General features: G+C 36.7%; 1 protein-coding gene across 1 annotated transcript in view; it reads left to right on the top strand.

Moving 5' to 3' along the window:
* PIK3C3 (phosphatidylinositol 3-kinase catalytic subunit type 3) overlaps window positions 1-26965 on the top strand; it is a 144652-nt gene extending 117687 nt beyond the window's left edge. The window contains exons 22-25 of the mRNA XM_079717252.1: window positions 8152-8320; window positions 14865-14955; window positions 19755-19880; window positions 26701-26965. Of these exons, the coding sequence (XP_079573378.1) occupies window positions 8152-8320; window positions 14865-14955; window positions 19755-19880; window positions 26701-26715 (401 nt within the window). The 3' untranslated portion in view covers window positions 26716-26965. The remainder of the gene's footprint in view (window positions 1-8151; window positions 8321-14864; window positions 14956-19754; window positions 19881-26700) is intronic.
* Window positions 26966-27562: the final 597 nt, after the last annotated feature.

Genomic DNA, 27562 nt, shown 5'->3' on the forward strand with positions numbered 1-27562 from the left:
TAATGCTGGGTAGACACTGTTTTGCTTCGAAATGAATAATTTGGGGAGAGGTTACATTTTAATGTATTTTAAAGCATTCAAAGTTTCATAAACTAAAATATTAAAAAGTTATTTTTATAGTAACCCCAGAACAAAAAGAAGTGTCAAATTTTAAGGTAATGATGTTGAACAACACAAGGAAACTATAACCATTAGTCTGAATATGAGTTTTAATTCATTTAGGTGGTTCATCTTGCCACTGTCCCTTCCACGATGACCTGACTGAGTCTGAGAGTTGTATTAGTCAGTATAAAGTAGATCAGAAGTCCTCAAGCTTCTGAGTATATTAGGATCATCAAGAGAGCCAGTTAAAATACAGATTTCTGGGCCCTAGGCTCAGAGTTTTTGATTTAATAGGTATGGTAGGGCCTGAGAATTTGTTTTAATAACAAAGAAAACTATCAGTAATTCTCGAAAAGGTTATTAATATTCTTCTCCCCTTTTAAAATCCATTTCTATTTAGAGGCTTGGTTCTTTCACTTCAGTCAAAACAATATATCATAATAGATTGAAAGAAGAAGCAAATATGAGAATCCAGTTTCTCCTATTAAGCCAGACATTAAAAAGATGTGCAGGGCTTCCCTGGTGGCGCAGTGGTTGAAAGTCTGCCTGCCAATTCAGGGGACACGGGTTAGTGCCCCGGTCCGGGAAGATCCCACATGCCGCAGAGTGGCTGGGCCCGTGAGCCATGGCCGCTGAGCCTGCGCGTCCGGAGCCTGTGCTCCGCGACAGGAGAGGCCACAACAGTGGGAGGCCCGCGTACGGCAAAATAAATAAATAAATAAATATAAAAAGATGTGCAAAATGTAAGGCAGTGCCACTCTTCTCATTAATTATATTTTGTTTTGGAAAGTAGTTATTATTAATAGAAAACAAATGTATGTTAAAACGTTATTGAATTGTTATTTTTAAGCTAATTAATATTTTTTAAATGTCTCAGTTTCAATTTCAAATGTAGGAAATATCAATATAGGTAGTCCAACTAAGGCTTTTTTTGGGGTCCTGAATAATTTTTAAGAGTATAAAGGGTCCTGAGACCATGATCTTTTAGAATTGCTTTTTGAAGGCCATTGTTTTTCATCTTCAAAGGGTTAATTACTGCTTAATGTCTGCTTCAGACATTAAAACAGTTCTCTAGAAGAAAAGAATGTTTCAGGGAAAAAAAACTTTGTTTTAATGACTGTAGGAAAAATGAAAATATTTAACAGTTAAATATTCGTTTTTCTTGAATGGAAATAGACTATATAATCAGAGATACTAAGTAGACATGGTTTTGCCCCCTTTTCATTAGTTAGCTTAATGTTATCCCTGTTTATAAGAAGCCATCTTAACAACTGAATGTGAAGTGATAATAAATTATGTGAAACATTTAGGTGATTGGAATGTCTATGCTAACCTGTACTTATGTATGACTTATTGTACTTTGTTACTCAAAAACTAGTTTTGAAAAATATTTCCTCATTACTATACTTTTTAACTATAAATGAAAATACCTCTAACCAAGTATATCATAAGGGTTTAACTAATAAGTGTTGGGAGCAGTGGGAGTGTAGGTGTAGGGAGCATTTTTAATTCTAAAATATAAGTTCCATCGTATCAATAAATAGTTATTCACAGCCTTCTTTTTTTCTAGGTTTTGTGGTAGGGCAACAGGAAAGATATAACATTCATGTAAGAAATAAAGGCATTTTGGGGAAAAAAATAAAATGTCAGGTTATATACAAAAAAATTGAGAGTGGGAAACTTACTGGGGAGTAGAGTGGCAGGGAAAAATTTTTGAATTTGGGAATTGTGTGGGATTTTCAAAAAATTAGAGTCTGGTTTATAGGAGAGATTACAGGAGAGAGTCAAGTAGAAGGAATAAGCAGCAGTGTAAAAAATGGAATAAGTACAGTTTTGAGATTGGTTGCATTTAATTATTAAATAGACAAAAGGGAAATAAAAAAAAAATAGAAACTCTACCACTAAATACTATTAATTTTGGCAGTATCTAGTCTCTTTAATCCAAGAACTACAAATGTCTTCAACTACAATTTTAAAAATACATTCATGTCACTTATGCAAATAACAGGAAAATTTAATTAACACCTCTTATTCCCTTTTTGCAAGGCAGGGACAAAAGAAGGTAGTTACAGTCAATATTAAGTTTGTTTTATGTACACTTCGCCCCTTGACTATTTAATGTAATAGATTTGAATAAGACCACATTCCCTGAATTTTTTAACAGTTATTTTAATTTCTTGAAGTGCATTTTAAAAATTCTTAAAAGTTTAATTTACAGATATTAAGTTTTAAAAAGCCATTCCCTTTGGTATGAGGATAAATTTTCTTAAAACGTTGATAGCCTCTTTTCAAAATACATTCCTCTTTGAACTTGCAAAGCATAGTAATGGTTTCATAGTTAGATACTGAATCTTTTATGCCTTATAATTAAGTAGTAATCCTGTCCTTTGAGAATTTTCTTACAAGAAGGATAGAAGGTATACTCTTCATTTGGAAGCAGTGATACATAGATGACATTGGAATTCCAGTAATGCCTGTTAGGAAATGAAGAAAAGCGGGGCTAGGTTTCCTATTAAAAAGCACCAAGCCCATTAAATAAACTCCGTGTGATGGTTGATACCATTCGATACATGATTTATTAAGGGTAGCAGTTTTGAATCAAAGATTGGTCAAATAGGTTCTCTGCTCAAGTGGCGGGTATCAGTAGGAAATATATTGATAACAGAACATTATTTAAATAAATAAAACTAAGAAAGGTTTATCTGTACCTACGATATTGTAAGCTTCTAATTTCTTAACCTCTTGAAGGGTAGAATGGTATTTGTCTAACAAGGTAGATAATAAATGGGAAGTCCAGGATGAAAATAAGCAGAAAATGAAGTGCTTAGCTTAGTTGAACAGAGGATACGTGTTTAGCTGAAGGCAGTGAAACCTTTAACAGAAGTTGATCATGAACTTTTCACCAAATCATGAAAAATTCAATGATCGCATCCTCCCTTGAACCTTAAGAGATTAGGAGATGGTGCTTTCCCAGTAAGTACCAAATTTTCAGATTACTTATTCCAAAACTGATTTCTCATCTTTTGGGAATCTTGGACTTCCCTTGGGAAATTGGTGAAGTCTGTGAACTTCCAAAAATACTGATTTCATTGTGTTTAGAGACCCTGAAGTGCATTTTGGAATTCTGAAAATGTGTTTTTCAATCAAGAGTAATACGTAGGACTGTTTTAAACAGAAATGAAACCCCCTGTGTTGACATATTACATTTTATAATCTTAAATATGTACAACATAAAACCTGATCTTAACTTACTATGCATCTACTCATACATAACTGTAAAATACAAACAGATTTATAAGATAATAATGTTACAAACTAGCAAAATTTAACCTAACAATATTAATGTGACAAAGGAATACTGAAACTAAACTGCCACTTGCTAGTGTGAATATGGTATAGATAATATAGTGTGAGTTTCAATTCAGAGTGCTGTTAATGTCCTGTCCCATGCTAATATTCTTACACTACTTTCCTCTGCTTGAACTGCTTCATAACCTCCATTTATTCCGGATGCTGTAATTTAATTTTCAAGGTACTCTGCTTCTGTTAGTATTAGCCTGCAACAATTAAATTAGCTTTGCTGTTTGATACCAACCCAGTCAAAAACACTGAAATCATAGGACAGTATTAAGTAGTAAGGTAGCATCCAGATGATCCAGACTCAGCCTTTATTAATTTCATTATAGATCTTCACAGAAATGAAGACACAAAAATTTTAAAACATGACAACGTCTATAAGAACTATCAGGTTTCTAGAAGAAAATTTCTCATATCAGTAATGTTATTAAAAGTTGCCTAAGGGCTTCCCTGGTGGCGCAGTAGTTGAGAGTCCGCCTGCCAATGCAGGGGACACGGGTTCGTGCCCCGGTCCAGGAAGATCCCACATGCCGCGGAGCAGCTGGGCCCGTGAGCCATGGCGCGTCCGGAGCCTGTGCTCCGCAACGGGAGAGGCCGCAACAGTGAGAGGCCCGCGTACCGCAAAAAAAAAAAAAAAAGTTGTCTAAGCTGTAAAGGTGAAATTGAGATGTCATTGGTTAAATAAATGCAGAATAGCCACATTGCATGCTCCTGTATGCTAGGCATTATCCTGGGTTTCAGGACTATAACAAAAATAAATGGAACAGAGTTCTTGATTATAAGACACTTAATGGTTCATTAAAAGTTTAGTGTTGGGGAGAAAGAGGAGTGAACAAATAATTTCAATATACACCTCAGCTAAAGTGTTTTGATAGAAATAGGTGAGGTAGGAGCCTCATTAATAACTGCTTGACAAACACATGCTGATTTAGGTAGCCCTAGTGTGAGCTAGAGGAAACTTTTAGCCAACTTGTTACTGCCTTTGTTTTTTGGGGTGGGGGGACAAAACCACTTTTCAATTCTCCACAGGCTCCTTGCTATCTGTATCTAATTAGAATTCCTTCTCATTTCACCTCCGTCATATGTCATTTACTATACTAGATATATCCATTTAAAAAAATTCTTAAGAGACTATTGAGGAGGAAGAAATTTTCCTCTACCCTTCTAGTTTCTTCTGGGTGGTCTAAGAACTAAATTGAGGTGAGATTATTGACAGATTAACAGGAGAAAAACTAAAGTTTACTAACATGTGAATATGGGAGAGACCTAGAAAAACTGTGAATAACTCACCAAAATGGCTGAAACCCTCACCTTAAATACCATCTTTTGCTAAAGACTAAGGAGGATGTTGGGGATAGTGGTTTGGGACCTCAAAGCGGGAGAGGCAATTGACAAGGAGATAGAAAAGCAAATGTTTGGTAAATGTTTGCTAGGCCATGCAGAGACAATAGGACACAAAGGAATTTTTAACAAACTTCGCTAGGTTCCTCCCTGTCTGCATACATAGTTCATACTATAATTAATCTATGGTGATAGGTCCCTTCCTGGAACAGATCCTCTACTGACATTGTTTAGGTAGCTGGGGGAAGGTCAAGTTTTGTCCTTTTGGGCCTTGATTGGTTTCAGCTCAAAAATAATTTTCATGTCAGAAAGACATTTTTGGGTGGCAAGTTTTGCTCCCCTATAAGACTTTAACCAATTCTCCAGTTTGAACAGAATATTTTAAACCTGGTATATCTTTAAAAAAAAAAAAAAAGATAATTTCGATAAATAGAAAACTGGTATTCAGTGCAATAGTTACATTGATGATGGTGCAGGGGAACAAAATTTGCATTTGCAAGGAATATCTATTTCATCCCCTCCCTTTCAGTCTGTATGTGCCCCTAGATCTGAAGTGGGTCTCTTGTAGACAGCATGTAGATGGGTCTTGTTTTGTATCCATTCAGCAAGCCTGTGTCTTTTTGTTGGAGCATTTAATCCATTCACATTTAAGGTAATTATCGATATGTATGTTCCTATGACCATTTTCTTAATTGTTTTGGGTTTGTTTTGTAGGTCCTTTCTTCTCTTGTGTTTCCCACTTAGAGAAGTTCATTTAGCATTTGTTGTAGAGCTGGTTTGGTGGTGCTGAATTCTCTTAGCTTTTGCTTGTCTGTAAAGCTTTTGATTTCTTCATCAAATCTGAATGATATCCTTGCTGGTAGAGTAATCTTGGTTGTAGGTTCTTCCCTTTGATTACTTTAAGTATATCATGCCACTCCCTTCTGGCTTGTAGAGTTTCTGCTGAGAAATCAGCTGTTAACCTTATGGGAGTTCCCTTATATGTTATTTGTCGTTTTTCCCTTGCTATTTTCAATAATTTTTGTCTTTAATTTTTGCCAATTTGATCACTGTGTGTCTCAGTGTGTTTCTCCTTGGGGTTATCCTGTATGGGACTCTCTGCGCTTACTGAACTTGGGTGGCTATTTCCTTTCCCATGTTAGGGAAGTTTTCGACTATAATCTCTTCAAATATTTTTTTTTGCTCCTTTCTCTCTCTCTTCTCCTTCTGGGACCCTTATAATGTGAATATTGTTGCATTTAATGTTGTCCCAGAGGTCTCTTAGGCTGTTTTCATTTCTTTTCATTCTTTTTTCTTTTTTCTGTTCCACAACAGTGAATTCTACCATTCTGTCTTCCAGGTCACTTATCCATTCTTCTGCCTCAGTTATTGTGTTCTTGATTCCTTCTAGTGCAGTTTTCATTTCACTTATTGTATTGCTCATCTCTGTTTGTTTGTTCTTTAATTCTTCTAGGTCTTTGTTAAACATTTCTTGCATCTTCTCGATCTTTGCCTCCATCCTTTTTCTGAGGTCCTGGATCGTCTTCACTATCATTATTCTGAATTCTTTTTCTGGAAGGTTGCCTATATCCACTTCATTTAGTTGTTTTTCTTGTGTTTTATCTTGTTCCTTCATCTGGTACATAGCCCTCTGCCTTTTCATCTTGTCTGTCTTACTGTGAATGTGGTTTTTGTTCCACTGGCTGCAAGATTGTAGTTCTTCTTGCTTCTGCTGTCTGCCCTCTGGTGGATGAGGCTATCTAAGACAGTTGATGGGAGAAACTGGTGGTGGATAGAGCTGACTGTTGCTCTGGTGGGCAGAGCTCAGTAAAACTTTAATCCACTTTTCTGCTGATGGGTGGGCCTGGGTTCCCTCCCTGTTGGTTGTTTGGCCTGAGGCGACCCAACACTGGAGCCTACCTAGGCTCTTTTGTGGTGCTAATGGTGGACTCTGGGAGGGCTCATGCCAAGGAGGACTTCCCAGAACTTCTGCTGCCAGTGTCCTTGTACCCATGGTGAGCCACAGCCACCCCCCTACCTCTGCAGGAGACCCTCCAACACTAGCAGGTAGGTCTGGTTCAGTCACCCCAGGGTCACTGCTCCTTCCCCTGGGTCCTGATGCACACACTACTTTGTGTGTGCCCTCCAAGAGTGCAGTCTCTGTTTCCTCCAGTCCTGTTGAAGTCCTGCAGTCAAATCCCACTAGACTTCAAAGTCTGATTCTCTAGGAATTCCTCCTCCCGTTGCCAGACCCCCAGGTTGGGAAGCCTGACATGGGGCTCCGAACCTTCACTCCAGTGGGTGGACTTCTGGGTATAAGTGTTCTCCAGTCTGTGAGTCACCCACCCACCAGTTACGGGATTTGATTTTACTGTGATTACACCCCTCCTACCGTCTCACTGTGGCTTCTCCTTTGTCTTTGGATATGGAGTATCTTTTTTGGTTTGTTCCAGCGTCTTCCTGTCGATGATTGTCCAGTAGCTAGTTGTGATTCTGGTGTTCTTTCAAGAGGGAGTCCATTTCTTCATTCAACAATGAGTGCTTAGTATATGCTAGAAACTATTCTGAGGCTGGGGAAACAGCAATATACAAAATGCATAAGTCCTTGCCTTGGTGGTACTTAGATTGTAGAATCCAGGGTGTTACTTTTTGTGTTATAATGTATGCCTACTTTATACCTACTTGTAAATCAAAAGATGCTTTATGAATTCAGTGGTGAATCATTCTCTAAAGTGAATGATCAGTCACATTCTTACATATGTGACCTACGAGTTTAGATGACTGCTCAAGGGTTTGTCTTCATGGGCACTATAGCTGTATTCAGCCCTTGGCAGAGGTGAATACTGTGCTTGGTTTCCTAGTCTGCAGCTAATGAGTGACACAGATTAGTTGGAAATGATTCAAATGAAGCTAACAATATAATTTGAAATTTGGGGGATGTTTTTGAAGGTGGGGAGAATAGTGATAAGTTAAAGGAAGGATTCATCTCAGGAATACTTAAAGAAGTGATCTTCCTTTAGCATAAGAAATTTGCTACAAGATACTAATTTCTACTAATACCTTTAAAAGTTGTCCAGGCTTTAGCCATCTTTGGTTCTGGAGATCTAAAAGTAGGATTTAAATTTTAAAATATTACTGTGGGATGATTTTAAGTATAGTTTCATCAAAATGAATGTGGGCTGAAGGGAAATAAAATATGCTCTGAAGGCCCCTCCCTAGCCTGGGGATACAGGATTAAACAATTTAATAGACTTCGTCATGAACTGATGTTCTTTATGAAGAGACACTGCTTTACCAATTGTATGACATATCTATTTCCCAGTTCCTTAATATAAAATTCTGGAAACAAATGAGTTTCTTATCAACATCCAGGCAAACTCTTCCACATAGACTTTGGATATATTTTGGGTCGGGATCCAAAGCCTCTTCCTCCTCCTATGAAGCTGAATAAAGAAATGGTGGAAGGAATGGGCGGCACACAGAGCGAACAGTACCAAGAGTTCCGAAAACAGTGTTACACAGCTTTTCTCCACCTTCGAAGGTAAGTTGATTTGCTTGACTTAGAGAATTTTGGTAAATTCATTTCACAGAGTAAGAAAAATATTTGTTCAAATGTATACATTCTTTAGCATCACTCTTTTTAGAATGACACAGACAGCAGTATTAGTTAATGTACATTTGATGACTCTTTTGATGAACAGTCTGATATCAAAGGCAAAAGACAGTTTCTTGCTTTCTCACTAATTATTTGACTGCTAAATCCCACCAAGTGGGAAGCTGGCATTACACAAGAATGAAGCATTTAGCTCACTTGGAGTGATTAGTCAAATAATTTTTATTTTTTAGCACCTTCATCAGCCTTAGTTTGGAGCATTCCGAAACAATTGAAGAATAAATGTTACATATGATTTTGTCTCTCTTCAGCACCTCATCAGTCATTCTGCTTAAAAAAAATGTTGATTTTTTTCTCTATCCCTTTTTCTCCAAGGCCACTATATCTCTGCTTCCTTCATCCAAATTTCCTTAGGACTAGACATCATGTATCATCAGGAAAAAGATAAATTAAAAGTCATGTTTGTTAAATTCAGGACATGGCTCTGATGGTTAGTCAAAAATGATGGATCATTTTATTCTAACTCCATTTTCAACTTAACTATGCAAAATGAATATTCTTAGTCCACCAGAAAAATCCCAGCTCAGGAGACACCTGTATGCTCTTCCAGATGAATATGTAACCAGTAGAAGTGAGTTGCCTATGCATGTGGACCCTGTCTTTTCTGTCTTTGTAACCTCAGTTTATAGACAGTATACGTATGTTTAATAAGAACCTTCAGTATTTGTACGAACAGTTCTGCATCACATCTGGAGTGAGTCCATGTTCCCTGGTGATGTTGATACTACTGGTCCCAGGTGAATGGCTGTCCTATATTAATAAGGTTTCATCTTTGCAATGGCTCAATAGGCCTTCACTGTTAACTCAGTCTCGATCACAGGTCACAAACTTTAATGTACATTTCACAAACAGCTGCATTATTATCCTTTGAGTGGTAGAGTGGCTCAGTTTTACTCTCCAGAAATGCTAAAGGAATAATGAGAAGATGGGTGCCTGGTGATGCAGAAGCACTTTCAGAGATGAAAGTTCCACTTTAATACCTAGGATTTTTAATTTAAAATAGTCAGAGCCTACAGAAAGCTAGATGAAACTATGGTGATCTCAGTGAGGAGGCAGACAAGATGGTATGCAATGATAACTAGAGAAATGTCAAAGGTGCCCTATCTTATCGAAAGCAGAAAGAAAACAATGTGTCTTATAAACTGTCATTGATAATGGATTAGTAGCAATTCAGCAAAATGAGAAAATAGAGGCAGATTATTAGTACAGAGCCAGAAGTTAACTTTCCTCACTACTAAGAAAAATCATAAAGAGATTAATCTACCTCACTTTATGTTAAGTCTTCATGAAATTGTTTTATTTTTTTATTTTCAAAAATTTCACTGTTAAGATTAGCTAGACCCTAATATTTTGATAAACATTTATTTTTTAATGTTGTATTTTAGAATATGGTTCAGTTAGTAAAAATTTCTCTTAGGACATAAGAATTAACCAGATAGCCAGAAATTTGTTTGGAGGTAAGGATATTTGACACGCTTATTATTAGAATTTTTAGGTGTGACCAACTGTGTTCTTTTCATGGTGTTTGTTGATTGCTGATCAACAAGAAATCATTGAATAAGCTGCGGACCACAAACAGAGCTGTCCCTTTTGAATTAAGTTATGAATGTTACTTGTACAGATGCCGGAACACACTTTATGGTGTGATTTTCATATAACAAGATACATTGTTATACCAATAATAAATTGGAAAATTTATTTTTTGAATACTCTTATGGCAACTCATTAGTAATGCTAAGACATTTTAAATATTAAGTGTTCAAGGAAAACACAACTTCTCTTAATCCATGTTTACGCCAAACACCATGCTAGACATGATACAAAGAGGGCCTAAACTTTTCAGTAAAAATATTGAAATTTGGAATGCATTTTGCTGTATCAAGCAAAATTCTTACATTGTCTTAGAGGATGTTTGTCTAGTCACCAAACAGCAGTGAATCTATTGATCACACTACTTTTCATCATTAATCTCATTGTTTTCCCTTCTAGAAGTAGTACACTTGTTAAATAAATATTTTTATAGGATTCTACTCTGATATTTGTTGCATGCAAAATGGATAGATTGTAGGGGAAACAAGACGTCTGAAATGCTGTTAAGAACCTCACTTGTTGTAGTTAATGCTTTTTATTCTTAGTACTGAAGGTTTTTACTGAAAAATTTAGACCATCTTTGTATACCCAGTGAGTAGCATGGTGGTTGGCATAAACATGGGTATGAGAAAGAGTACATTCTTCTTGAACTCTGTACTTAACCTACTCCTTTTTAAAAATCTAATTTATATCACATCCATCCTTACATCTTTGTCTAGACTTGGTTTTGCCCACTTTTCCCACTCTATCATGTTTTTTAAACTTAACCTTATATTTTCTTTTGATAATGGCTTTAAAGATTTCTGGTAACCTTTCTGTTTCTGGATAGCATTTGAATGACTAATATATAATTTCTGTTTTGTGTAAGTGGTTCTGTCTTAAATGGAAAATGCAGGTTAATGGCAACAGATGTAAAAGATTAATACAGTTAAGGTAGTGACAGATTATCCACAAAGTAATTGGATGTTTAAGCTTCTTATAGAATATTCCATTTTATATTTATTTACATTGTTTCCCTTTGCCATAATAATAGAAGCATGGGTGGTTATATGTATACCAGCAGATAATGGAGAAAACATTAATATTTGCCTTTTACAAAAGGAACACACATGCGTCCATAAAGGCAGACGTTTTAACATAGATCCTGGCTGACCATTAGAATTATCTGGGGTTCTTTGTGGGCTGGGGGGGACCAAAACAATTCTGAGCCCCATCAGATTTAATTGGTCTGGGATTTGGCCCAGGCATTGGTATTTTCAAAGAAGCTTCCCAAGTGAATTTAATGGGCAGCCAGGTATGGGATATACTTTGAAATATCCCTTTCAAAACTGAACCTTGGGGCTTCCCTGGTGGTGCAGTGGTTGAGAGTCTGCCTGCTGATGCAGGGGATACGGGTTCGTGCCCCAGTCCGTGAAGCTCCCACATGCCTCGGAGCGGCTGGGCCCGTGAGCCATGGCTGCTGAGCCTGCGTGTCTGGAGCCTGTGCTCCGCAACGGGAGAGGCCACAACAATGAGAGGCCCGCATATCGCAAAAAAAAAAAACCTGAACCTTGTATTCCTCTCCCTGTGTTACCCTGTGGTAGATTCCTGAGATTCCCCTATGGCAAGGTTGGGACAAACCCTATATAGTCAACAAAACAGAGTATGAATAATTCAGGGTTCATTGAAAGAATATTATTTTTTCGTAACATAATATGTAGCAGTTGGTTGTATCCTACTGACACCAGTCCTTACAAGCCTTCTCAGTGGACCCTTTTCTCTATTTCTATTTCCTACATACCACAGAGATTAGAGAAGGGTCTGGTGCCCTTTTTGCTCCCTAATGCCACTTCCGAACCATTTCTTCCCTTGCCTTCTTAAAGAAGGAAAGCATAGACACACACCGTGAAATCAGATGAATTACCTACTGCTGACCATCAACTGCCTATTTCCCTGTCATTTTCATTCATTGAAAACTTTGTCTTCTTCTTCAGGCCTGCTGCTGTGACTTCAACACCTGCATGAATGGTCCAGCCATGACCGGACCGTCTCAGGGCTGTGTCCTCCACATGTAAAGCCAACCTTGGCCACTCCCTCTCATCAGTAGTAAATTTACCCCTCCAAAATCTTGATCCCCCACTTTTGACTTACTAGCCTCCTTTCTTCCTTCATGCTTCTCCAGTAAGTCTTCCAGTCCTACTCTGCTATTGAAACTAATTTTATCAAAATAAACAATTACCTATTCCAAATCCAGTGGCCACTTTTGCTTCCTAGAAGCTTTGACACAGTTGACCATGTCTTTGTTCCTAAAAACATTTCTTTTATTTGGTGTAACCTACTCCTCTATTTTCTCTTTGCCTTACTGGTCACTCCTGCTTCTTTGCTGATACCTTCCCTCTTCTGCCTTACCTCTATATATTAAACTATCTACAAGTTCCATATCGGTATAAAGAGTTCTGGATCTTTTTCCCCTAAACTCTCTCCTTAAGCATTTACATCTAGACTTGTGACTTTAAATAGGATCCAAACGCTGATGATTCCAAACTATTACCACCAGCCCTATTATCTCCTCTGAAATATGTCTAACTGCCTACTTGACATCTCTACTAAGAATGTAGTAGGGATCTCAAACTCAATATGTGTCTAAAATGGAACTCTTGATTCCCTGCCCCAAATCCTGTTCTTCTTTCATTCATTTTTTTTTTAATTTTGATAAATAACCATAGTTCCCCATGTAGACTAAATCCTTGGTGACATTCAGATCCTCTATTCTCCACTTCATTGAAGCCATCTTGAAGCAAGTGATATCCAGTCCATCTCCAAAATATAGCCTGATAATGTCCATATTATTTCTTTTCCACCTGGACATCTGTAAAATAGTTTCCCTTCCTCCATTCTTTTTCCCCACAAGATAGCCAGTGTGGGCTTTTACAAAATGCATATCTGAGTATGTCACTCTACTCTTTAAACTCACTTATTTCAGTACAGTTAGAATAAAATCATACCTCCCTAAGATGACTTTTCTCCCCACCCCATCAGTCTTTGACCCATTTTGCTGTTTTTTCTTTATTTTTAAAAATCTTTTGTCAGTCAAGCACTCATGAAATTATCCTCTTTGTCAGTTTATTGTGTGAGTCCCCACCCTCCTCCAGAATGTAAGCTTCATGAGTATGTAGAGACCTTGTTTGTTCAGTTCACCACTATACCCATAGTGCCTAGAACAGTGTTTAGAGTGAGAACTCAATATATGTGTGTTGGTTGAATGAATAAAATTATTATGTGAGTAGAAACGGAATAAGCTGTGACATGCTTTTTATCAGTTCCCACAAGGAAATCAGTAACTTTTAAAACTATAAGTTCAAGCTGTTTAGTTATCATTGTACTTTTTTTTAAAAGAGTATAATGAGTTAGGACCTAATTTGATTAGAAGATTATATCAAGGTAGAGTTTTTTCATTATAGTGCCTGATTTTCATGGGTAATATAAAATTCAAAAATGATGAAATAGATAATTTGAGGTTCATATGGATAGTCATTTTTGTCTACAAGTTCTATTATCATTACAGTTCAAGTATTAGTTTTTATGTACTTTTTTATATCATGGATAAGTAGGTGGCTGGAATAAAGGTTCTGCATAACCTAAAGTCCTGACTTCCATCCCCTAGAGAAGACAATGCAAGGCACTTGTGTTGACACTTCTACCGAGACCAGCTAGAAACCTTCATTGCCTAAAACCAAAGCTTTCTTCACTTACATACATCCCCAAAGTCAAACCTGAACCTCCTTTTATCACTACAGTGCTGCAGGGCCGCTCAGGGCATAACTGTCCAAGGGGAGAGTGTTCTGGGAGCAGGAGGTGGGTTGCACCCAGTGTACACTTAATTATACCTTTCCCCACATGGCTGCACTCCTGGAAATGAGATTTGGAATAGTAACATTCTTTCCTCTTGTTTGGAGGAGGATGAAAAGTTTGATGATTGATGAGGATAAACCTTTAGTTCCTACAGGGGCCAGCATACTCCAAAGGTGAAATTATGTAGATATCTTGCACATTTTTAGTGTAGAAGAGTACGAGCTGTTTTCTCCTCCGTTTAGGGTTGCTTATATCCAGACCAGTCACTATATTTTCGAAGATGGTGGGATTAGTGTCCCTAGAGGATATTTATGAATGATTAGTGAAATCACACTATTTCCCTTTGACTCATTTACCCTTGACATACTGAGGTAGTCTTAAGGTAGCAGATTCTTGTCAGCATTGAGCAAAGACGGATCTTCATTGCTTAGTAATGCTAATTAATGCTATAAAGCAGATTCCCCTTAGATCCCTTCTAAAAATAATATACTTACTAAAGAGTGAAAAATTGTCATTATTAGATGGTTATTCCAAAAGTGTGTTCCCTAGTGGGGGACCTAGAAATGGCATTATATCAAGACCCTAGAATAAGATATGTTTTCAAGGCTTGCTTTTCATTGAGACAGCTGGTGAATAAGCTCACATTCTTTTTTTTTGTGTGTGTGTGTGTGTTACATGGGCCTCTCACTGTTGTGGCCTCTCCCGTTGCGGAGCACAGGCTCTGGACGCGCAGGCTCAGTGGCCATGGCTCATGGGCCCAGCCGCACCACGGCATGTGGGATCTTCCCGGACCGGGGCACGAACCCGTGACCCCTGCATCAGCAGGCGGACCCTCAACCTCTGCGCCACCAGGGAAGCCCTCACATTCTGTTTTCCATAGGAGTAATAGTAATCATTATAAAGCACTACTTCTAGGAGTGCTCTTAACATGAGAAAGAATGGCAAAATTCTAACACATTGCTATTTATTTTTCTTTCCCACTCTCCTTTAGGTATTCTAATCTTATTTTGAATTTGTTTTCCTTGATGGTGGATGCAAATATTCCAGATATTGCTCTTGAACCAGATAAGACTGTGAAAAAGGTAATTTTTATACATCCTCAGATATCATAGTCTACTTTTTTTTTTTTTTTTTCGGTACGCAGGCCTCTCACTGCTGTGGCCTCTCCCGTTGCGGAGCACAGGCTCCGGACGTGCAGGCTCAGCGGCCATGGCCCACGGGCCCAGCCACCCTGCGGCATGTGGTATCCTCCCGGACCGGGGCACGAACCCATGTCCCCTGCATCCGCAGGCGGACTCTCAACCACTGCGCCACCAGGGAAGCCCCCATAGTCTACTTTTCATATGTAAAAAGTATTAGGGTTGTAACAACCCATTTCCCCTTGTCCCGACCGCTAGACTCTTAAGTAACGTGAATTAAGAAAGAGACCTTGTGTATATTTTTATTTCGCATTCCAGTATATGACAGCCTCTCAAGTCCTCTGCAACAAATTTTATCCCCTTGCCTGTTTGTACCCACAGTCACATGAATAGGTCACTACACCAAAAGAGGAAGCTTACTATCACAGTCCTTGCTCTTTGTCCTAAAAGTTTAGCTTCTCTTTAATATTCCTAATGGGATACCTGATTCCTGGTACTCCCAGACTAAGCCTGCTAAGGATCAGAAACAAAATATTTTAATAGTATGTAGAAGCAGAAGCAAACAGCCATTCTTTATCCTTCCCATTCGTACCCTTGCTTACAGGGGTTTCTTACTGTGTCAGGAGAATAGAGACCTGCCTTAACTTAACCTGCAAAGAGAAGAATGAAGGAAAGCCATCACGTAGATGAGCAGTTATTCAGAACTATCTTACCCTAAGTTTCAGCAGGAGATGGGAGGAAGGGTAACAGATTTGAAGATTTTTATTCAAATTAATTTCTGACTCTCTGATTCATTGAGAGGGATGTATGTAGTATACTTTATTTATCTAAAGATAACATAAAATGATCTTAAATATCAGTGTGGTTATTAATATTGAACTTCAAAGTTTAGTTTTTTAACTTATAGAAGTATAAAATTACTAAAATTATAAGTCTCATAGATGGAATTGCCCTGGTGGTTGAAATTAATAATTGGCACCAAAAGCCCTAAGTTCTGATGTAATTGACTCTGAGCATTATTAGAAAGATACCTCTGTGGTTTAAACATTGTCTTGGTCCATTTGGGCTGCTATATATAACAAAATACAAGAGACCGCATGGCTTGTAAACAACAGAAATTTGTTTCTCATACTTCTGGAGGCTAGAAGTACTAGATCACGGTGCCAGAATGGTCAAGTTAAGGCCCTTTTTGGGTCAAAAACTTGTTGTATCTTCATAGGGTGGAAGGCACTAGGAAGCTCTGTGGGATCTCTTTTATAAGAGCACTAATCCCATTCATGAGGGTTCCACCCTCATTACCTAAACACCTCCCAAAGGGTCCACCTCCTAATACTATCACATTGGGCATTAGTGTTTCAACATGGATTTGGGGGATACAAAAATATTTACATCATTGCAAACATGAATGAAGCTAATCTCTTTTACCTAATTTTATGAGTCTTTGGCAAGCAATGAAAAGGATTTTAATGTAAATATTTTATTGCTTAACCATTTAAGGAAATTATGTTCTTATTAGGATTTCATTTATTATTATCCAGGAAGCACTGTTTCAGCACCCCCCACCCCCAAACTAGGTAATGGACTACTTATCACACTAGGTTTTGGCCTGGGTTATTTTTTGTCAATTTAAGCTCATCCATCAAGAAACATAATTGGTTGATGAACGTTTTCTTAGCTAAAGTTGATGATTGCACCAGATTTCAAATGTTGTTGCCTTTTTTTTTTTTCCGCGTTGCTGTTTTCAGGATCTGTTTTTGCTGTTTATTTTAAACCCATCTATCTCAGTCATATGTTCACTCTTGCCTGACTTCACTTGTGTTCAGAAGTCATTTATGAAAGTTCTAACAGTATTTGTCAAACGGAGTCTTCCAGTTTCTTCTGCCAGTTAAGTTATATAGTTATGGTTCTTATTAGATCTTTTGTTTCAACTTTTGCTTCTCTTTTAGAGAATAATGATTTTATTGTTTAATTTGTTACCAGCTCTCTTTATGGCATCATCTTTTAACACATGAAGCAATTAATTTATGGGGAAGAAAAGCATGTACCTTAGTCATTTTTCTTTACACTATTTATTCCCTAGCTTTTTATTCTAGTTTCAATTACGTGAACCTTGAACAAAAAGTATTTTACTGTATTTTTACCCAAAAGGGTATTCCATAAAGATTTATTTGCTTGCTACTATTTTATCAGGAATGTGAAGTAACCAATTGCAACATAAACTTGACTTTAAAGTCATAATATTATTGGAAAGTGATGCTGCAATAGACTAAAATTTATGTTTCATATTGGTTGGCTTTTTTAAGAAGTAGAAATAGGTTTTAATACTCTGTGAAATAACATTTGCTGGCATTACTTTGAAGTCTTACTACCTAGAAATTTTTTGCATTGACCTCATGAATGAAAGCCAGCTAAAGAAACAGAGTAGCTCATTTGAGGCTGAAGTCTTCAGAGAAGTACAGATTATTCAAATTATTTAATCATAACAAAGTTCAACAATATTTTCCTTTTTCCTTAACATATTTTAGTACATATATATATCAATTTCTTTTTATTTTTTTTAAACTGTCTACTCGTTTTATGGTGCTTCACAGATAATTGTGTTTCTTACAAATTTTGAATGTTGTAGCAACTCTGTGTTGAGCAAGTCTGTTGGTGCCATTTTTCCAACAACATTTGCTCACTTTGTGTCTCTGCATCACATTTTGGAAATTCTCACGATATTTTAAACAAGGGGTATCTTATCTACCTTTAAAAGACAGTGCAGAGGCTGAGATTTACAAGTTTATATCCTTTTGCTTAAAGGCACTCTCCAGATTGTTTTGAATGCAGCCTTACTAATGAGGTGTGAAAGGAGAGGGTTTGGAGCTGGTAGGGATAGCCAAGAAGTCAGGGGAGAAATTCTGGAAAGGTGAAAGTCACAGAGGTGACTTAGGGGACAATAACAAGTAGCCTAAGATAAGTCAGTATATATGAAAACAAATCAACCATTTATATGCTGTTAACCTTCTTTGTTATAAAAGAGAATGTCTTCATATTTGGTAAATAACATTTTCTTTATATGCTAAATACATATCTTCTGTTTGTAATTTAAGTACTTATGTAAGTATGCAAGTTTTGATAAATTGTGTTAAAGTTTTATTTTGATTCTCCTGCCCTACAGTTTTTTGACGTTCTTAAAAAATAGTTCCAAAATTGTCAGACATGACCTCTCTAAGTAGAAATCAAGGAATATAGTGGATTAAACTCTTTAACTGGGACCCAGAAATGGGAGAGAGAGTTGATTGAAGGTATACTTTTAGGTCTCCCTCCACCAAATTGTCCTTCGCTTATTATATTAACCTCTTTTACCTCCTCTATCCTGAGGCTGCAGGGCTGTCGGATCAGCTGGTATACTTCCAGTGCAGTGAATAGAAAAGAGCACTGGGCAGGGCCATGGGTTGTCATACTGTCTGCCCTTTCTTCTTCCTGCTTTTATAGTAGTTAAACTCTGTACTTAAAAGGAAATACTAAATGTGGACCACTTTTTCTTTATTTTTATTTTTTTGCTTTATAACAAATTTAATCAGTTATACATATACATATGTTCCCATATCCCCTCCCTTTTGCGTCTCCCTCCCGCCCTCCCTATCCCATCCCTCCAGGCGGTCACAAAGCACCGAGCTGATCTCCCTGTGCTATGCGGCTGCTTCCCACTAGCTATCTACCTTACGTTTGGTAGTGTATATATTGGACCACTTTTTATCCACTTGGAAATCCCATTTTCTCCTAGCCTGCCTTTTCAGAAATATATATGGGTTATTTATAAGAGGAGAAAGGAGTTAGTACAATGGTTAGTGCAATAGCGTGCAATTGTCTGGAAGTGCAAGCCACTTGTCATCAGTTAAAGGTCCCTGGATTGGCTTCATAAATTCTGTCTCAGTTTCTGCATCTTATAGATGGAGATATTATCTACCTCAGAGCCATCTGAGAGTTGAGTGAAATACTGCATGTAAAGTACTTTGCACAGTGTTTAGCACAGAGTAGTCATTCAGTAACATTGGCTTTTGTGTTTTAGGGAACTATTCTGATATATATCTCTACTAAGTTTTCTAGTACTTATTGCTATTGAGAATCAACTGTATGTTTTAATACGAAATAATGAAAAAGTCCTCTGTCTTTGGAAATTATAGGCCAGTTGAAGTAGTTCTTTGCAGAAGCACAGGGAACTCCTATAGGAAATGGGGACATTTTAGAAGATCTAGTTTAGTTTATTTTGCCAGCAATTGACATAGTTCCTGTTCTTGTATATGCAGAGAAGGTGAGGGAAAATAGTAATATAAGCTTACCTTGCTATATCCATTTCATAAAGTGAAGGAGATTGTTAATAATTATTATGTCACAATTTAAATCTTATAATTCTAGCTTTGAAATGCAAATACTAAAGCACGCCTTTGAATTAAAAGAACAATTTTTGTCTGCTTTTAAATTTGCAGGGTCTAACAGAATTATATTTTCTATTCACTTTGTTAATTTTTTTCTGCAGAAATATTTACAACCAACAAAGATAGGGTGATATAAAGAGCATATAGCAAAAAGTAAAGTTCCACATTCAAGAGAATAGTATTCAGAACTTCTTACAGGTTGTGAATCATTTCTTTGGCATAGAAATAGTTCATTGTAATAACATCTATATCTGTTTGTTCTTGTCTTTTTGAAATGTGTGTTTTTCTTTATTCAAAAGTTAATAGACTGTGACCTTGTAGGTTCAGGATAAATTTCGTCTAGACCTGTCTGATGAAGAGGCAGTGCACTACATGCAGAGTCTGATTGATGAAAGTGTCCATGCTCTGTTTGCCGCGGTGGTAGAGCAGATTCACAAGTTCGCCCAGGTAAGTTCTCTGAGGGCAGTGTGTTCATCTCAGCTCCTCCGTGTACTACCCTAGAATCCTCACAGAACCATACCTTTCCCTGCCAATGACATCTTTTCTGGTTTTTTTGTCAAGCCTTCTTGACATCTCACCAACCTTCCGATGTGAACATGTTCGATGCACTACATGCACTAAAACATCCCACTGAAATGTTCTTAGTAACTAAATTGTGGAGTGTCAGCATAGGTGTATCTGTCCTTTGTAGTCAGTGGTGACTATAAACCCTTCTTGAGAATAATCTTGGGTCTAGCAGAGGCCTTGACAAGTGAGACTTGGACACTCGTTGGGTTTTGGTAAACTGTGAAGTGCTAGGAAAGGAGGTTAGAAGCTGAGAAAAGCGATGCATAGCACATAACAGATCCATCTGTAGACTTTTGGTTAGCAGACTCTTTCCTATAAATGTTTGAGGGACGACTTTTTGATGATAAACCTCAGATTTAAAAACTGTTTTAGTTTTGAACTTCATAATGAGGTTGATGCTGGAAGTGATCAGCAAACAGAAAAATTAGGCCGCTTTCCTCTCCCACATCCTCTCACGCCTCTCCTTGTAAACTCCTTCCTGACTTTACACATTCAGTTAATAATAATTTTACAAATAACCCAAGCTCAAAGCTAGTCTGTTTTAACTTCTCCCTCACTCAGTATACATAATGTCACCAAGCCTTGCGAGTTTCTTTAAGCATTTTTTAAATCATCGTTTTCTGTCATTTTCCCATTATAGACATTTTAACCCAGTTGTTTTTCACTTTATGATACCTTGGGTAACTAAAATCCTTCATAACTGTTCTCTCTGTTTTAGTATTTGTTTTCTCTCAGCATTCTTATCTTTATTCTGCTAAATATTTCAATTAGATATATCTTCACAAAATACTGTTTTACACTGGGTTTTGTTTTGTTTTGTTTAATTTAAATGTGAAAAGTGTTTCCCTAGTGCCTAAAAGTGACATCCAATCTCTAGGAACTCAAGGCCTTCCAGACTGTTGTGTTCTAAACTTCCTTCTAAGCTATTTTCCTAATACTCTCTTTCTCTCAATATTTTTATCCTCTTCCATTTCTCTGGCTACTTTGCTTTTCTGTTTCTTCAGCCCAGAATATCCGTCTTCTTAATAATGAATCATCTGTAAATTCCTGCTTGCTAAAATCCAATCTGTCCTTCCAAGATGTATTCTTCATGCCACTCTGATTCATCTTCCTCTGAATATTAATAGTACTTTGTACTTTTATTATAAGTTGCACTTATATTTTGTTTTCTATTATAGATATTTGGATACTTGCATTATAACTCCTAAAATGCAAACTTCTTAAAGGATGGGATGTGTATCAGTGACCCAGAAACACAGTGCCTTTAAACACTTAAGAAATACCTAATGAGCATAAGGGAATTTTTTTCCTGTAAATGTTAGCTGATACTCTTTCTCTCTCTGAACAAAACATGTTTCTTCTCTCTGAACACCAATCTGAGTCATATTTTAAGTGCCAACTCAAGGTTTGCTTCATATGTCATTAATCATAATCACTTCTCGAGAGAGTAAACTGTGACTCAGATGGTAAGTAAGTGACTTGTCAGAGCCACCGAGCTAGCTAATGGCAGATCTGGATCAGCATATAGCACAGCAGAATATTTTAGAGCTGTAAGGGAAAAAGGCCCAGAGATGTATAATAACTTAGCCAACTTCATGTGTCTAACAAGGGACAGAATCAAGGCTTGAACCCAGATCTTTTGACCCCCCATATCCAACCAATGATAATCTAGATTACTTTGTAGCTTACCGAACTCGGGTCTTCTTTATCAGAATCCCATATTCTTTTTTATTTTCTACTGAGGTATAGTTGATTTACAATGTTATATAAGTTTCAGGTGTACAACATATTGATTAACAAGACTCCCATATTCTTTATCCCAAGAAGTTAACCTGAAAATACTCATGCTTTTAGGTTTCTTTAAATATGTCATCTGTGCTCATGCTATTGTACAACTAAAACAATATCAACATAAGAGTAACATAAGAATATTAAATTTAATTGGAACTTGCTTAGGCATTGAAGGGTACCAGAGATACTAAATGAGGTCTTAATTTCACATAAGTCTTTTCAAATTATAAAATTATAGATGCATACTTGTTTCTTAACTAATGTCTGAGGAAGTTTATTTTCCCTTTGAAATTCACATTCCTAAATATACATTTTCTAAATATTGATACTAATAAATCACATGCACACTCAAATTTTGATGATCAACATCTGTTTTTTGTCACTCATAGCATTTACTATAAGGATGCATTTTGCTAATTGAGTTATGCTAATTTTAGTGCATTCCTGTTAATCACTATGGATTATAGAACCCAGTTTTTAAAAAATGGAGGTAGACAGATACATCTTAACAAACATTCTTTCTACATAAAAGAAGTATTCTTTAAAATGACTAAAAAATTGCCAGATACAACTATTATGTTGAAATGCTGAAAAGGCTTATTTTATTCCATCACGCCATTTGCTGGGAAGGGTAGAGATTAAACATTGCAATATTTGTTGCCTAGCAACACCCACCTATTAGTGGTAGAAATTTTCCACTGAAAAACACTTTTATTTGGGTCATTGTCTTTGAAATTGCATCATCAGAACTCTTCTTCCCAGCAGAAAGGTGGAGGTCACTTAGTTTGGATCACTTCCTGCTCTAAAACTATTCCTTTCAATAGAAATCTCTCACATTGCAGCCCATTTCTTTCCAGTTTCTGCTTTTTCCTGTCTCTCTTCACTGATTGATGGTAGAAGTCTGGAGAAAGGGGATGTGATTTTCATTAACCTTAATACATATTAAATCTAATTAAACGAATCTTTATAGATTAGGGTTAGAAATATATTTTTTTGCACACTAAATGTTAAAAAGTAAGAACAGATTGCATTCAGAAATTTTACCTAAGTCCCAGCTCAGGATACTAAGAACAAAGATCACTGCCATCCATCTGGCAAGGACCCTTCCTTAGCCCCTGGATGTTCAAGGAGGAAGAGCACAGGTCTGAGTGGAGGGTCACATGAATGTGCAGTCCCCTCTGTGCACCTTTAACTTAAGAGAAGCCAGCTATACACACACACTCTTACACTTGAGGAGGTTAAAAAAAACAACAGTGAAAGGAGGAAAACAGTGTGTTCCTTATGCCTGACATTTCCCATGTGTCTAGTAAATGTGTCAGGGACTCCCTCCGAAGTGTTTCGGATCCCACGTTCCTCCCATAACATAACTTCTTACAATGCTGAATGTCATTCCAATATTGAGGGTTCTCATTTGTTTTTGTACAACATGCCCTCTCAGTACAAGCCATCTGCCCCATCTGCTGTTCAAACAAAGAAATAGGTTTTTTGCATCAGTGTTGAGGGGAAAGCTTCCTATTTTGGACTCTCTGAGAAATGACTGCAGTATGTTGCTTTCTGAAGGGCTTTTCTTGAGTAATTTTGTTTATTTATATTCTGTTTTACCTTTATGTACTGATCTTAGTTCTTAAACCCAGTGTAGGATGTTTCCACTGTAACTGTTCTACTCTCATCTACTTTAAGAAGGCATGGATGCAAAAGATGCCCTAAGGAGAAGAGACTAGAGCGTCATTTCTGATTTTACATTATATGGACCTTATTTTACCATTAGGAATAAAGAACAGCAATGTAAAATATTTCATTGATCAAAACATAAAGTATTGAATTCTGTGACCAAATAGAAATTCTTCTGTTCTAAAACAAAGTGTTTTTTTAATTTAGTAAATATTTTTCTAAAGAGTCAGATGATTCCCAGATACGTGGCTTAAATAAATAACACCAGTATATCATACAAAACTATTTTGTATCATTTTGTGTCCCAGATCTAGCCCTAATATATTTGAGTTATCCTGTAAGGAATAAGAAGAACAACAAAGAAACCACAATAGTAGCAATAATAACAGCCTATTGAACACTTAAATGTGCCAGGAATTATGTAAACTTTTTTCACTTCAATACCTCCTTTAATCCTCACACCTGTGGAGTAAGTGTATCACTAGACTTGTTTACAGATGAGAAAGCTGAGGCTTAGATAGGTTAAATAACTTGCCCAAGGTCTCAAGGTTAATAGGTGAAAAAGTCCAGATTCAAACTCAAACCCTGGATTGTAGAAACAGACAGTAGTTTCTAAATAATGTTTTTCTCAATTTACATCTATGTCTTAATTTATTAGGTATGAATAGATTATGTGGTGAGTTTTAAAAATAGACTTGTAAATTTAAAAAATCTTTTAATTTTCTCTTTAATCTTTCATCTGAGCATCAAAAGAGAAAAAAAAAAAAAAAACACAGCCATGCAGACAGCCAATAGTGTATGACATAAAAAGGAGTTATTGGGGCTTCCCTGGTGGCGCAGTAGTTGAGAGTCCTCCTGCCGATGCAGGGGACACGGGTTCATGCCCCGGTCCGGGAAGATCCCACATGCCGTGGAGCGGCTGGGCCCGTGAGCCACGGCCGCTGATACTGTGCGTCCGGAGCCTGTGCTCCGCAATGGGAGAGGCCAAAACAGTGAGAGGCCCATGTACCGCAAAAAAAAAAAAAAAAAAAGAAAGAAAGAAAAAAGGAGTTATTGGGAACAGTTAATCCCTGATAAATATGATAAATATGGGATATCACTTATCTTGTACATTGGCCAAAACCCAGTCTTGAATTTTATTGACTCACATGTGCTCTCTTGTTGCACTGCAGTCAGTACTGCTGCATAACTACGTTAAAACCTATGATGTTATAAACTATAATATAGGCACTTGCTACATTACAAATGTTTTAAGGTTTTAAGATTAGTTATTGTAATAGCAGCACTTAGCAGAATGCTTCATAACTTTCAGCTAAAATTCCCTAGAGTTTATTTTTCATCTGTACAAATTTAATTTCCTTATCTTTTCTAAGGAAAGTTTTCAGACACTTGAATGCATTCCATGGTAAGATTTGCCTGTTTGGTTTATTTGTAATACTAACTATTGTTTTCCCTCTCCTCTGTTGTATCGAACTTTTATGTAAATTCTTCAAATGTGAAGGGAGTGGAATATTTTGGGCTGGCTCTACTATATAGTGTTACTAATTTTTTCCCCCATAGGTACAGACACTTTGAAATATTTATGAAATCTCTTAGAGACCATCTGTTTAGTAGCAGCACTTTTCTCGCATACCAACATACGTATACACAGGTGTGGATACATAGGTGTGGTTTTTCATTGTTTCCAGGGTATTTAGACTTCCTAGCATGTCAGTGAGGAACTTGCGCAGTTTGCCTTTAATCTGCATTTTCAACTTTCATCATCTTCTACTAGCCTTCTAAAAGAACCTTCTTTGTAGCCCTGATGAGCTACCCCATGCCACTTCCTATACCCAATATCCCTACTTCCCCAAGTAGTACACCTTTTTCTTTGCCTAGAATCAGTTCCCCACCCATTTGTCTAACTTTCAGGAGTGTGCAGGGGAGGGGTTGGGGGTAGGGGTAAATAACTGTTTCTTTATATAAGCATTTTGTCTTAAAGTAACTTGGGGTCTCCCGCAGAAGCTGAACTGTTCCTGGTACATAGTAGGCACCAAATAAATGTATGTGATTTTATGTAAGTGCCAAGGACCATTTGAGAAGTTTATTTTCTCTGATACTACCTTTAAGAAAATACTTAAATAGCTTCTTAAGTTATAAATTACATTCCTTTTATTAGCATTAAAAATAAATCTTACCATATTCTTTCTAGAATTGCCACTTTAAATTATATAGATTAAAATCAGTCAGCATCTTTCACATTTATACACATATACACGCATGTGCACATACATACACAAACCCATTTGTCAGCACGGTTCTTTCTCCTTCCCGTTTTCTTTCAGGGTAATAATGAGGTGAAGTTCATAGAAACAAAGTTTCATGACACATAAAAAGCATTCTTAATTCCTCCAAGATAAGCCAGTATATATTTGACTGAATCAGAGGGCACATGAGGTGTGGATGACTCACCCAAACAAAATGCCCAGAGTTGTTCTTACTGAGAGAGTGAGTGATTGTACGTGTTAAAGACAACAACCTTTAACTGTTGCACATTACTTTGAGATAATTGTGAGGGTGCCTAGCACAAAATAGGTGCTAAAAATGTTGATATATTTTATTTTAACTTGATATTTTAATATTGAACACTATTAATGTATTGGCCCCAAAACAACTCTTGACTGGGCCTTTCTTATTCTTTCAGGACTGCTTCCTTTGATTTTTTTTTTTTTCCAGACCATTTCTGTACTCTGTATTGTGCATTGGCTGCACTCTGGAATAAATTATACGTTTTCACAGTCTCTAAAAATGTCATACCAAGAACTAAGCTCACTACTCAAAATATTAATCATCTGTCACTGCAGAATTCAGTGGAATTTTTGCCTTCCTAGTGCTAGATTTGTCTGCCATGTAATAATGAGATCATCTTGAGCTTACAGTTAGCAAACATTCCCTCCCCCAAATATTTGCTCATATAAACTGATTTTTAAGCTAAGTCTTAGGAATCCTGTACATTATAGTTAATTGAAATCCTCTTCATGGCATGTAGTAAAGTAATAATTTCACCTTTTTTTTTTAATAGAAGACTTTTTTTAAAAAAAATTAAGGACTGGAATTACCTGAGGGTGTTTTGTGGGTTTTTTTCTATTAAAGAATTATATGTCTCTTTCTAAGCAGTTTTTAGAACTATAAACTTGTTTCTCTTTCTTTGTGAACAGTGAAGCTAATTATTTTGTTTCTTTGTTTTTAATTTTTGTAGTACTGGAGAAAATGAAATTGGTTTGGCCCATCAAGATGCTTGTCTCTGTAAGAAAACTACTTTAGAAACAACATGTGTATAATGAAGACTTCAGGCTAACGAGCAAGGAAGAGAATATTTAGTCTTCAAAATACCATGTATCCTAAATGTTACAGGCATCCTAAATGCCTGAATTCTGTTTCCTTCGTTGTCGTTGCTTAAATATGGTCCCGAAGGGTTTGTTCTGATATATTGTATATATTTATTTTCAAATGTACACATTATTAATAAGCTAAGAAGTAAGAATTTTGTTCCAGAACCACATACATATTATGAGAGCTCTGAAGGAATTTCATGTTGAAATAGTAAAACATTTTAGTCTTCAAGTTTGAAAGTCCATTTTTTTCTTCATCTCTTCACATCAGATGAGCAGTTATGTGAATCTGGATTGTCTTAGTTTTGGTTGTTTGTTTGTCTCTCCCTCCCTTGTTCCCTTTCTCTCTTCTTCCTTCTCCTCTCTCCCTACATTTTTTATTTTTTTTATTTTTTGGCCTAACCTATAACACTTAAAGTTTTACACGTTATGGCCTGTTCATTTATACGTTGAGAATTGTATATATTTCAAATAAGATAGTCATTTTTTCTTACAAATACTGTTTTTTGTTTTTTTATTTTTTTGTGGTTCACATTTCTCTTAGGTTTTAAGTACCTAAAGCAGGTTATAAAAATGTAGCTATCTGAATAATTGGCCGAAAGGTAACATGGCAGCAGCTTTTCATATTGAGCCTAAAATATTTTTACATGTAAGCATAAATTGTCTTTCTGCAATAAATTTTTTTGTAATGAAAACTTAGTTTTCAAGCGCTTTTAAAAATAGCTCCCC

This window comes from Hyperoodon ampullatus, assembly GCF_949752795.1.
Source record: "Hyperoodon ampullatus genome assembly, chromosome: 13".
Lineage (NCBI taxonomy): Eukaryota > Metazoa > Chordata > Mammalia > Artiodactyla > Ziphiidae > Hyperoodon > Hyperoodon ampullatus.